The sequence below is a fragment of the Aethalodelphis obliquidens genome, unplaced genomic scaffold, assembly GCF_003676395.1.
Source record: "Aethalodelphis obliquidens isolate GAN/ISIS:26980383/991018 unplaced genomic scaffold, ASM367639v1 scaffold46, whole genome shotgun sequence".
NCBI classification, from domain to species: Eukaryota; Metazoa; Chordata; class Mammalia; order Artiodactyla; family Delphinidae; genus Aethalodelphis; species Aethalodelphis obliquidens.
Genome location: NW_020837990.1, coordinates 13,678,301 through 13,690,510, shown reverse-complemented (window position 1 = coordinate 13,690,510; position 12,210 = coordinate 13,678,301). Strand labels below are relative to the sequence as shown.

The 12,210-nt window shown below is 41.2% G+C and overlaps 1 protein-coding gene across 1 annotated transcript in view; it reads left to right on the top strand.

The window, feature by feature from the left end:
* Nucleotides 1–2,186: 2,186 nt before the first annotated feature.
* FDX1 (ferredoxin 1) overlaps nucleotides 2,187–12,210 on the top strand; it is a 34,898-nt gene continuing 24,874 nt past the window's right edge. The window contains exons 1-2 of the mRNA XM_027082367.1: nucleotides 2,187–2,534; nucleotides 7,420–7,544. Of these exons, the coding sequence (XP_026938168.1) occupies nucleotides 2,335–2,534; nucleotides 7,420–7,544 (325 nt within the window). The 5' untranslated portion in view covers nucleotides 2,187–2,334. The remainder of the gene's footprint in view (nucleotides 2,535–7,419; nucleotides 7,545–12,210) is intronic.

Here is a 12,210-nt window from a genome sequence, read left to right as displayed (position 1 = left end):
ATGGAAAATAATCTGAAAAACTATATATAACTGAATCACTTTGCTGTATACCTGAAACAATCACAATTTTGTAAATCAAATATACTTTAATTTTAAAAAATTGTGAAAGTTCTTAACACAGTTCTTAACAAAGATACTATTAAATGGCTGCTTTGTGTCAGGAACTATGCCAGCTGCTGGGGATATGAAGATGAATAAGACAGCCTTCCTACTCTTGGGAGTTTCAGTCTAAAGGAGCTACACAAAGTATTTGTGATGGAGCACAAGGTACTGTGAAGCTCAGAGTAGGTGCTCTATAAACATTGAACCTAAATTTTATAACACTTTACAGTTTACAAAGCACTTTCATGAACATTATCCTATTTGAAACAATGGGTACCATAAATTTTACAAGAATAAACAAAGGTCTTAGGCATTCAGCAGAGGGAGGGATGATCTTTTGTGATGAGTAAGCATGACTTCATGGGAAAGATGGAATTTTAGTTGAGTTTCAGAATACAGATGGATTTTGACAGGAGTGAAAGATGGAAGGGTGGGAGTTTCATAAGACAGAGAAATACGCAAGCAAAAGCTTGTCCTCCGTAATTCTGTATCCCTTTTTTATCTGTGTTCACAAACCATATGTTTATAAATTCCCTCTGGAATACTGCCGAATCTTGATATCTGGAATTTTTGGAATCTACCCTTACTGGCCTTTGAAAATCTGGAAAACCTTTTTTTATTCATCTTTAATTTTCATGCACGTGATTCATGAATTCTGATGATTACTAATGGAAATTACATGACAGTATTCATTTATTCACAAATACTTATTGAAACCTTGATAAGCTCAAGGCCTTGTCCCTGGCAGTGCGGGGCCTACTAAGATGAACTATGTATACAAGCAACTACCCCACAAAGCAGAGAGCTGTAAGTGCCCTAACGGAGCTGAAGCTGGATTTACACTAGGAGGGCTGAGAGGAGAGGGATCATCTGCAGCGGGTTTTTTTGGTTTGTTTTTTTTATCCAGTTCTCCTCCTACAAGTCATTCATCTGACTTTGGAGATTTGACCTTATAAAAAAAGGATTAAATGTTCTTTTACAACCTCCTCTTCCGGATTACTTGCGGGGTTTGTTGCGACGGGTTCAACTCGAACGTCTTTCTCTTTACCAGAAGACTGAGGCAATTTAGGAGCCGGATGACTGCCGACTCTGCCCTCAGGTTCAGAACTCACCATACATTGTCTCGAGGGACTTTACTCAGGCCTGTACTTTCTTGTTCTGAATATTCTTTAAAGTATCTTTTATTGTGTTTAGCATATTTGCAATATCCAGCTGACTTTAGCCTTTGAAGAGTAGCCTTAGGCAGGAAGGCCCAGGAAAAGTTATGGCTCTTTGTGACGCACTATCCCATCCTGCCTGTCAGTTTTTCTAACCCTCAGGATGGCCCTGAAGGATGGAACATCTTATCCATGTAAAACTGTTATGGAGATTCTGACTCTCTAAAAGAAAAATTTATCCAAGGTCTCAGAGCTCAGAAGTGGTGGACCTTGGATTTGAACATCGCTATTTCTGACCTTAAAGCCCATGCTTTTCCCACCACAACCTATTAACCGTGATAAAGTGTATTTTAAAATTAATCTTCCTGGTTTTTTAAAATTCTTTAAAAAATCTCAGTTCCTGTTCAGGCTCATGGATTTCAGGTGCTCAAGAGCATCTATTTGCCATTCAAAGCCTAGGATCATTATCTGCCTTCTTCGGTATCCTTGTTTATTCATTACCGTGATCATTTATAACTTTATAGTCATAGTTATTCTCCTGGGTGTCTGCTTATTGGCTTTCTGAAATTTCCCACTGTCCTTGTTGACAATGGCTAGAATTCCCTTTTATCATAGTTTTTGAACTCCAAGATGACAATCTCCCATTTTTTTTTTCTTAATGGGCAGGAGGAGGAGGGAAGCGCAGGACAAAAGAAAGTGGTTTAGTTAACTGGGGATTGTTTTACTGTATCTTTCCGTCAGACGTTCAGCTAAAATTTATTGTTCCTGCTTGGCAACTCCAGAAGGTAACAAAGCAGCAAGGTCATCAATACAAAACCTGGTCAGTAGGTAGAACAACAAGGCGCGTAGCCCCGCCTCTATAACCACGCCCTGGAGGCGGGGCCGCACTCGCGGCCCGCGAGACTTATAGGTCAGCCGGAAGGCGCGCGAGGCCTTGGCGGTGCACTGAGCAGGCCCTCGCCGGGACCCCGGGCGTCAGGCAGGCGCAGCGTCAGCCCGCCCCCAGTCTTGGAGCCTCCCTCTCGTGGCGGCTGCAGTGCGGCCTGCGTTGCCTCCCGTAGTTATCCGACCGGCTATGGCCGCTCGTCTCCTGCGTGTCGCCTCCGCCGCCCTCGGCGACACAGCCGGCCGGTGGCTGCTCCTCGCCGGACCCCGCGCCGGAGCCGGCGGTCTCCGGGGGAGCCGGGGGCAGGGCGGGAGCGCCAGGCCGGGCCTGGGCGGCGGCGCAGCTGCGGCGACGCGGACGCTGAGCGTGTCGGCGCGCGCGCGGAGAAGGTGAGGCGCAGGGGGAGCGTGGGCGTTGGGTCCCTGGCAGAACGGCCGCGCTCCTTCAGCCTGCTTTCCGGTTCCGTCTGCTTCACCCGGCGACGGCGTGCGGGTCACACGCCCGGCCCCACCCGCCTCTTGCTCCACCTTCTCCGTGTCCCCGGCAGGTCGCTCGGTATGGTCACGGCCTCCTTTCCTTACGCTGCCAAGTTGCCTTTCAGATCCACTGACGCCTGGCGGGGAATGGAGGCCCGGGACCCCCGATCTCCTTGTCTCAGTGCCTCCTGTGCCCTCAGGAAAACCGGGCACTTTGCTGCCGCTGGTTCTCCGTGCGGTTTGGCGAGGATCTAACCTTTGCTATGCTAGAAACCGCGGTGACCTTCGTAAGATGCGCCCCGTTCGTGTCCTGGCCTGCAGTTTCTTATCGTGCCTTCCTCCTGCTAGGTCAGGACGTTCTGTCTCCAAGTCCGTGTCCATTTAGGATACACCTGCTCTGTCCCTGAGCTTCCCTGTTTGCTCTCTTCTGGTTGCTGTCGGGGTAAAAGCCCCAGCGTTGGACTGGCAAGGCCGGGGTTTAAACTGGGCTTTGACACTTACTGTCCAGTTTGTCTAACGTCAGTGGAGGATAATAATCGTGTCGGCCTCACAGGATTATTTGAAGAACAAATGAGAGCATACAGGTAATGCAGGGAGTCTTGTGTCTGGCCAGTATCGAGGACTCAGTAGATCCCACCTGTTAGCATCAGCTGCCTCCTAGGCTCACAGCGTTGTGTTTTGTATTAAGTGTCGAAAGAGGTGAGAGAAAATTTGCCCAAAATATGTTGCAGTCTTATATTCTTGGGCAGATTCGTTTCTCAAAGACAGAATCCCCTTAGATATAATAGAGAGAAAATTTCCTCATAATTTCAGAGTATAGCACTGTGTTGGCGCCTTATATAATGCAGGCCTCGGAACAGCTCTTTGACTCCCTTGCTGTTGTGTAGCAGCAAGAAGGAGCTGCAGGGAGAAAGGGCTGGATTTGTATTCCTCTCTAGTTTCTTCTTCATGAGGTTCCTGAGAATAGGGTGGAGGAGTTACTCATCTTTCCTCCTGTAATCCCATAATATAGTGGGTGCTCAATACATTTTTGTTGCATGAACTGTGAGGGAGATAATGGGGAAGGCAAGCAGGGGTTATTTGTCCGTTTCCGTTATACTTTCCTATCTTTGACCTTCCTCTGCCTGAATGCCTTGTTTTCTGCATTTTATGCTTTCTTGAAAATTTGTGTATAAATTGGGACATATGTTGAACATATTTGTGTAACTAGTATTTAAAGGAACATGATTGCTTTTGTAAATGGGAATTATATCCCCCAAACTTACTGTTTGAATTGGTACATCAAGTTGTCTTAAAGGGAAGCACATCTGTCTGCTCCCTTATAAACCTGCTTTCCCCCTCATTGGCACGGTTTCCATTGGTGCCCTGTGCTTCCTATCACAGACTTTGGAGCTACAACTAGGTTTTCTGACTCTTATTATCTAAGACTTATGCTATCCAATATGGTCACTACTAACCACATGTAGTCATTTAAGTTTAAGATAATTAAAGTTAAATAAAATTAAAGAATCATTTTCCCAGTTCCACTGGCCACATTTCAAGTACTGGATAAACACACATGGCTAGAAGCTACTGTCTGGGACATCACAGCTATAGAATATCTCTGTTATTGCACAAAGTTTGGACAGAACAGTCTAGAAGCTGTAGTTCTGACTTTGAAGTTTAACATTTAGATAAGCTTTCAGTAATTGAGAGTCGAAAAACTCCTTTTACTCCAAAATACCCTGATATAGTACTTTATATTTTGTAGTGATTTAGGTTGTAAAGGGCTTTCACATGTATTATTTCCCTTGACTCTTAAGAAAATCCTGAGATAGGTGAGGTAGATAAACGAGAATAAAAATTTATATTAAGTAGCATGCAAAACTAGGACTAGAACTCACATAGTTTTTGTTTGTTTTTTGAGCACCATTAGAGTTGATAATTCTTTAGCCCATAGGGTCATTTGGAAGAGTTAAGGTGGCTATGGAAGTGGGGAGCCCTAGAGGGGGCCCTTTTCTTGGACCAACTACCCCAGGCTACCCCACATAGTGAAAGGGTGGGCATCAGCAGCCATAACTCCTCTCCCTATTAGAAGTCTGTTAAGAGCTTTACCGCAGCAGCCCCTGGAGAGCTTTGTCAAAATATCTGCTGTGGTTGAGCAGAATAAATGGCGGTGCATAAAGGGTAAACAAGTGAAGAAAATAGTTGTTTGTGGTGCTGGCTAACTCATTGATGATAGAGGATTTAGAAGGATCCTAATTATTTCCCAGTGCATGAAATCTTATCCTTTTTGGAAACAGCTAGAAGCTTTTAGCTAGTTCTTAGAATTGGGGAAGAAAACTATAGAAACCCCACAAATACCACTTGTTAATAGTGAATGGATAAAGTTACCTGGATAAAGTGCATGTGTATAATGCTTTAAGGAACAAAATATTTCCACAAACTTTCTCTCCTTTAATTCTCTCAGCAGCTGGGTGAAGTCACTGTTATTGCCATTTTACCCATGGTCACCTAATGAGTATACATATGTCAGAACCAGGGCTAGAATCTACCTTTTCTGACTCTTACATCTTATATTCCATACTTTCTCAGCTGCAAAATTACTTTTTCTCTCTCATTTCTGCTTCTTCTCCTGTTCTTTGATAAACCTGTTATTACTCTTACTCTGCAGTTTTTTTCTGGGGCTGTACACCTTTTTTAATATGTAGCAGCAGTTCAGGCTCCTTAACAACAAAAGGACTTTTAAATAAAAGTTATCAATCAGTGTTTGTTGAGCTCTACAGTATGTTAGGAATTTTGCATATGTTGTCCAAACTATGAGATAAATGTTACCCTGATTTTACAGAAGAGGAGTCTGATGTCAGAGTTGCAATTTCTTGGCTGTAGCTCATCTCTAGAGTGCTGCAGAAGAGCAGCAGTGCCCAAACCTCCGGCCTTCAGTAGTGTGTATAAATGATGGAATTCTTTCTGCTGCACTTCTTGTACCTTAGGCTACCAGGCATTTTTTGATGTCAAATCTCTAGGCTTCTGCAGGGCTCAGACCCATATTTCCATCAGGCTTCTGGACATTTGCATCTGTTTATTATTAAATCAAACAGGTTTAAAGTTGAACTCATTTCCAATCTTCCCCAAAGCTCCTTCTCCTCCTAAGTTAAACTTAAGTTAAACTGTACTCCCTCATTGTCCGAGCTAGAAATTTCAACATTATTTCTTCCCTCTCCAAAAGTTTTTAATTCTGCCTCCTGAATATCTCTCAGTATCTCTCAAATCAGTGTCTCCTACGTCCCTACTTTGTTTATGACCTCCAGCGTGGTCTCCCTGCCTCCAGAGTGTCTTCATTCCTAGTCATTTTTCTTCGAAAAAATAGCAGTTGCCTAGTTGAAAATCACGAATGTTTGGGAATACTTGCTTTAAAGCATTTGTTGCTACGAAAAGAAGTCAGAGAGCACATGCCCATTTAAGGGACATTCTCTCTCTCTTTCTCTCTCTCTCTCACACACACACATACACACACACACACACACACAATTCTGATCAAAATTTTTAATTACTAGGATCCTCATTTTTCAGCATTGAGTTATCAAGGACGACATTATCTGATAAGGCCTCAGCTGCCTTGTTTGGGAAATGAGATGATGGACTTGGTAATTTGCAAAATATTTATAGCTCTGAAATTATGTAGTTCTAGGTTTTACTTAAACTAAGCAACGTTTTCTTTGATGGACTATTACCATCTATTGGCAGTAGTGAAAATTACAACTAATTCGTTTAAGCTGAAGTACATCTTTTCAATTGTGAGGTAAAAATTTAAATAACCAGTAGTGGAGGATAAGTATTTAGTTGATAATATGATTTCTTTTTTTTTTTTTTTTTTGCGGTACACGGGCCTCTCACTGTTGTGGCCTCTCCCGTTACGGAGCACAGGCTCCGCACTCGCAGGCTCAGCGGCCACGGCTCAAGGGCCCAGCCACGCCGCGGCATGTGGGATCTTCCCAGACCCGGGCACGAACCCGTGTCCCCTGCATCGGCAGGTGGACTCTCAACCACTGCGCCACCCGGGAAGCCCAATAGTAATATGATTTCTTTTCCCAAAGTTTGGACTGATGTTTGTGAGAAGGGTAAGAAATTTAAGTTAGTTAGCTAACTGATAACTAGCTGATAGATATCCTATAGTAATGAAACATGTAAGGAGATATTATATTTATTTTTTGACATATTCAAGCAAAGAAAACCCTTTTTCTAGTCCCTTTGTTTTTCGAGTACACTATATGGACCAAAATGAGATGTTCAAATACTCAGAAAACTATCAAACTGCTGGCTCTCAGTGACCGTACTTATCGGACACTTGCATAACAATTGCCTTATCAATAGCAGAATGATTTGTTTTTAAAGCTCTCCACAACCGTCACCTAGTCTTTTAGGGACACATTCATAGAGACATTGTTTTTCAGAGAGCTATGTGAGAGCAAAGCAAACTTCACGAGTGACAATGATTGCTAAGCATTTCATGTAACTGTGACCTGAGAGTGAGCACTGGGGAGACACATACTGCAGGTGGCCTTGATAGTGATGTACTTGCTATTTCCTTTAAGGTGGCAGAGCTTCCCTCCTGGTAGGTGGGTAGATAGATATGCCTGTGATTTGTGGTGTCTCCTTCCCAAATAAACTTGGGAAAGAAAATACCGTAAAGGAGGATATTTGCATGCACACAGGCACACACACAACCTATTTTTTGACGTTACAGGTTCTTAGAACAATTATTTTAAAGTATCTTTTGAAATTATTAAAAATAATAAAGGACTGCTTCCTTTTCCAGCTCAGAAGATAAAATAACAGTCCACTTTATAAACCGTGATGGTGAAACATTAACAAGCAAAGGAAAAGTTGGTGACACTCTACTAGATATTGTGGTTGAAAATAATCTTGATATTGATGGTTTTGGTGAGTATGGAACATACTTTAAAATTTATAAGTGAAACTATTGAATAGGTTTCAGCTTTGTTTTTTTGAAGAATTTTAACTAGAGTATGCTAAGTGAAATATTAAAATTCAGGATGTGTTAGTGTTATATTCTCACCTATAAAGAATAAGTGACACTGTGTTTCTCTTCTTTGAACATTAATTAGCTATATGCCCCAAAGTCTGTTGCTTCATTACCTTATTGATTATGTGTGCAATGCAAAGCTGGGAGTAGGAAGTGGAATTGAAAGATACCAGGTTGAGATAATAAATGTCATATCAGTGGGTAGTTAAATCATTTTAACTTAGTCTTTTTTTAAACTTTTTAGTTTGAAATAATCTTTGACTTATAGAAAAGTTGCAAAAATAGTACAGAGAGTTTCTGTATAATCTTCACTCAGCTTCCCCTACTGTTAACAATTTATATAACCATAATACAGTAATCAAAACACAGAAATTAACATTGGTTCAATAACTAAAAAACTACAGATTTATAGAATTTTGCTAGCTTTTCCACTAATATCTCTGTTTTGGGATTCAATCCAGGATCCCACATTGCATTTAGTTATCATATCTCCTTAGTCTCCTTCAGTCTGACATTTCCTCAGTCTTGTTTTTCATGACCTTGATACTTTTGAAAAGTACTGGTAAGTATTTTGTAAAATGTTCCTCAATTTGGGTTTGACTGGTGCTTTCTTTTTCTTTTTAATTTAATTTTTTAAAAATTATTTTATTTATTTATTTATGTATGTCTGCACCATGTGGCTTATGGCATCTTAGTTCCCAACCGGAGATTGAACCTGGGCCCTTGACAGTGAAAGCATCGAGTCCTAACCACTGGACTGCCAGGGAATTCCCAGACTGGTGTTTTCTTAATTACATTGAGCTTATGCATTCTTTTTATTTTAAGTGAGTTTTATTTTACTTACTACTTTCTTATTTTATTTTATTTTTATTGAGATATAATTGATATGTTAGTTCCAGGTATACAACATAATGGTTTGATATTTGTATACACTGTGAAGTGATCACCTGAATAGTAAGTCTAGTTAGCATTCATCACCATACGTAGTCTTGAATGTCATCTCACCTTCCTAGAAAGGGTACTTAATCTACCTCTTACTAGAGAAGGAAGTGTTTTGTTTAGAAAGTTTTCATTTCTAGGCTTTTGACCATATTCCTTAACCACTCACACAAAGCCCATGTCCTGGAAGCTGACATCTTAGAGCTCAGGGATACCCTGTATATCACTTGTCAGTTTTGCTCGAGCATTCTCTCTATCTAGAATGGTGGTTCTTTAAGAGGGTTCCATCAGTGTCACTTGGGAAATGCACATTCTCAGGCCCCACTCCAGATCTACTGATTCAGAAAGTCTGGGGTGTGGCCCAGAAATGTGTGTTTTAACAAGCCCTCCATGTGATTCGGTTGCATGTTTAAGTTTGAGAACCATTGGTCTGCAATCAGGTCCAGGGAGCATATCTGACTATTCTTCTTTCAAGGCACTGTTCACATTGCATTTTTTTTTTTTTTTTTTTGCGGTACGCGGGCCTCTCACTGCTGTGGCCTCTCCCGTTGTGGAGCACAGGCTCCGGACGCGCAGGCTCAGCGGCCATGGCTCACGGGCCCAGCCGCTCTGCGGCATGTGGGATCTTCCCGGACCGGGGCACGAACCCGCGTCCCCTGCATCGGCAGGCGGACTCTCAACCACTGTGCCACCAGGGAAGCCCCACATTGCACTTTTAAGAACACTTTTCAGATCAGAATTATTTCTCCTCCTCCATTTTCCCATGATATATTAAATATACTTCTCTATGTTAATATTCATCTCAGTTTTCCTTTTTAGAGGGAATATCTCTTTCCTTTATTAGAGTTTGTACTTTTGGAAGACTGTTATCACTCAGGTAACCAGAGTTGGCAGTCAGTAATATTTGCTGAATTTCTCAATCTAATGTCAGTTTCAGGGATAACTGTAACAACTACCATTTGAGTGCATACTACATCCCAGCATATGTTATCTATTATTGTAATAACTCTAAGAGGTAGATTTTTTTTTTTAACTTCCACTTTATAGATGAAGAAACTAAAGTTCAGAGAAATTAATGTTCCCTGGGTCATACAGGTAGCAAGTGAGAAGGCTAAGATTCAAACCTAAGTCTCTCTAACTCCTAAACCTCTGCTTTTTCCTTTATGCCTTTTTCTCTAAGAAGCATCTTTCCTTTGTGAACACTTGTTACAGAAATTAGGTGATGAAATAGTTGATATAGTTCTAGTTTTAAGGAATTTTTTACTCTAATGCAGTGGTTCTTGGCTAGGACTGAGTTTCAGAATTCTGCAGAACTTTAAAAAGTGTTACGTCCTTGATGGTAAGGGAGAAAGGGAAGTTGTGCAGGTATCCTTTTAAAAAGCTCCACGTGGTTCAGATCCATACCATGGTTAAGAACAGCTAATGTATGGAAAAGAACCCATTGATAATTTATATATATATTCTATAAAATTTATATATAATTGATCTCCCTCATGAGTTCATATTCAGCAACACTTTTGACTAAGCTGTGTTTCTCTGAATTATTCTCTCACAAATGAAAAGTAGTACATTGCACAGTAATTGAGAATAGACTCTGGAATTAGACAAATTGTGGTTCATAAACCAACATTGTCACTTACTAGCCATGAGACCTGGAGCAAGCTACTTTATGTCTGTATGCCTCAGTTTCCTCTTCTGTAAAATAGGATTGTAATAGTTCTAACCTCATAGGGTTGTTAAAGATTAAATAGGGTATTGGAAGTGAAGTGCTTAGCATAGTGGCTACGTTGGTAAGAACAGTAGGATTTGTGGCATTTTAACTTGCCCTATTCGCCTTCTCCTCTCCCCAGTTCAACAGTAGCCTTAAAAACCAGCAACCTTGTGGCCACTGGAGGGGCAAACTGGTTTGAGTTCCTCAGAAGGTCCCATCTCCAGAACGTTGTCACTTGTCTTGCAGCTTCTCAGAAAAGCTCCGTTCCAGGGAGTTCTTATTTGACCTGCCTCAGAGATTGCTCTGTGGGGAGTCTCTGTCCCTAGGACTTCCATCTAAAATAATTACCTGCAGTCGTTGAACACTATGCTGCCTGAGGCTGTGATGCCACTTGGAGCAAACAAGAGCTTGGCCAAAAATCTAAAAGGAAGATCTGGGAAACGAGATGTCTGTAGTGGGCTTTGGAATGCTTCAGGGATCTAGAAGGCCACACACAAATGCAGGACTGTGTTTGTGCCCAGGAAAGACCCGACAGGGCCCCAGTCTCTCATCTCTGGCTGACTTTGAGGTCCCATGCAGGTGAAGGCCAAGACAGACATGTAGACTGCTTGAACGCTGAAGGTGCGCCTAATCACGCACTGAGCTCCTCAGCAAAGGGTAGAAGCCATATTGGTTCAGAGCACTGAAGGAAACCTCCATCCAGTCATCTAGCTGACCACTAAGCTCACTGAGTGGAGACATTGGTGGTCACGTGCTACAGGGAATACAGACCTCAGAGTTAGTCTGGGAAAGTCACTGGAGAAACAAATAGCAGCAACAACAAACCCAGGGGAGACAGTGGTGATCTGAATTCCAGAGTTACCATATTATATTACTTAGAATGTCCACTTGGCAATAAAAAAATTCAAGACACCCAAAGAAACAGGAAAGTATGGTCCATACTCAGAAAAAAAAAAAAAAAGCAGTCAATAGAGACTGTCCCCAAGGAGGCCCAGGTATTAGACTTACTAGACAAAGATGTTAAATCAGCTGTTATAAAAGTTCAGAGAGCTTAAGGAAAGTATGTGGAGATATTCTTGGGCCTTTGCACATCTGTGTATGTGGACCCTGTTACCACTCTGTATAAGGGTATGTAAAAGAAATAGTGAACTTTGTTCCTGCCCTTGAGAAAGCTGATCTCTTCTGCTCTGGGAAGGCTAATGTGGAGGCTGTGAACCAGTAAATCTCTTTCTGTAAATTTCTCCACAGATTCCATCTCAGCTTTAGGAAAGGACATGTATTCTAGGCTGTTTACTGCAAAGATGTTTGTAACAGCGAAAGATTTGAAAGAAGCAAATGCCCATCAATAGAGGACTGATCTATGTAGTCCTACTAGGGGATACTATATGGCTGTGTTTAAAAAAGAAAAAAAATCTCTGAAAGGAGTCTTAAAAACAAATATCAGTGATTACCTGTTGATAGGAGGGAGGCAGAGGGGAGACTTTAAGTGCCATGGTGTATTTAATCCATCTCTTTCTTTGGACATTTAGGTGGCTTCCAGTTTTCAACTATTGTAAATAACCTTAAGGTGAACATCCCCAGAAATACCTTTCTGTGTTTATGTTCTGTAATTTTCTTGCATTAAATTCCTGGAGATGGAATTACTTAGTAAAGCTTGTTTTATAAATTGTTTGCTCAAACTGTTTGCCTGTTTTTCAGATGAGGTATTATTTTCAGCCGTTAGGAAAGGCTCTTTAAATGTGCAAAAAAAAAAAAAAAAAGAAAATTAATTTTAAACATTTATTTGAAAGGCTTTTAACTTCTTTTTTACATGAAGCTACATTCAGTAGCTACATAAAGTATTTTACATTACTTTATTTATAGTAGATAATTTCCATAAGTTGCTTTCCATTACTTTGAAATAAAAGTATAAG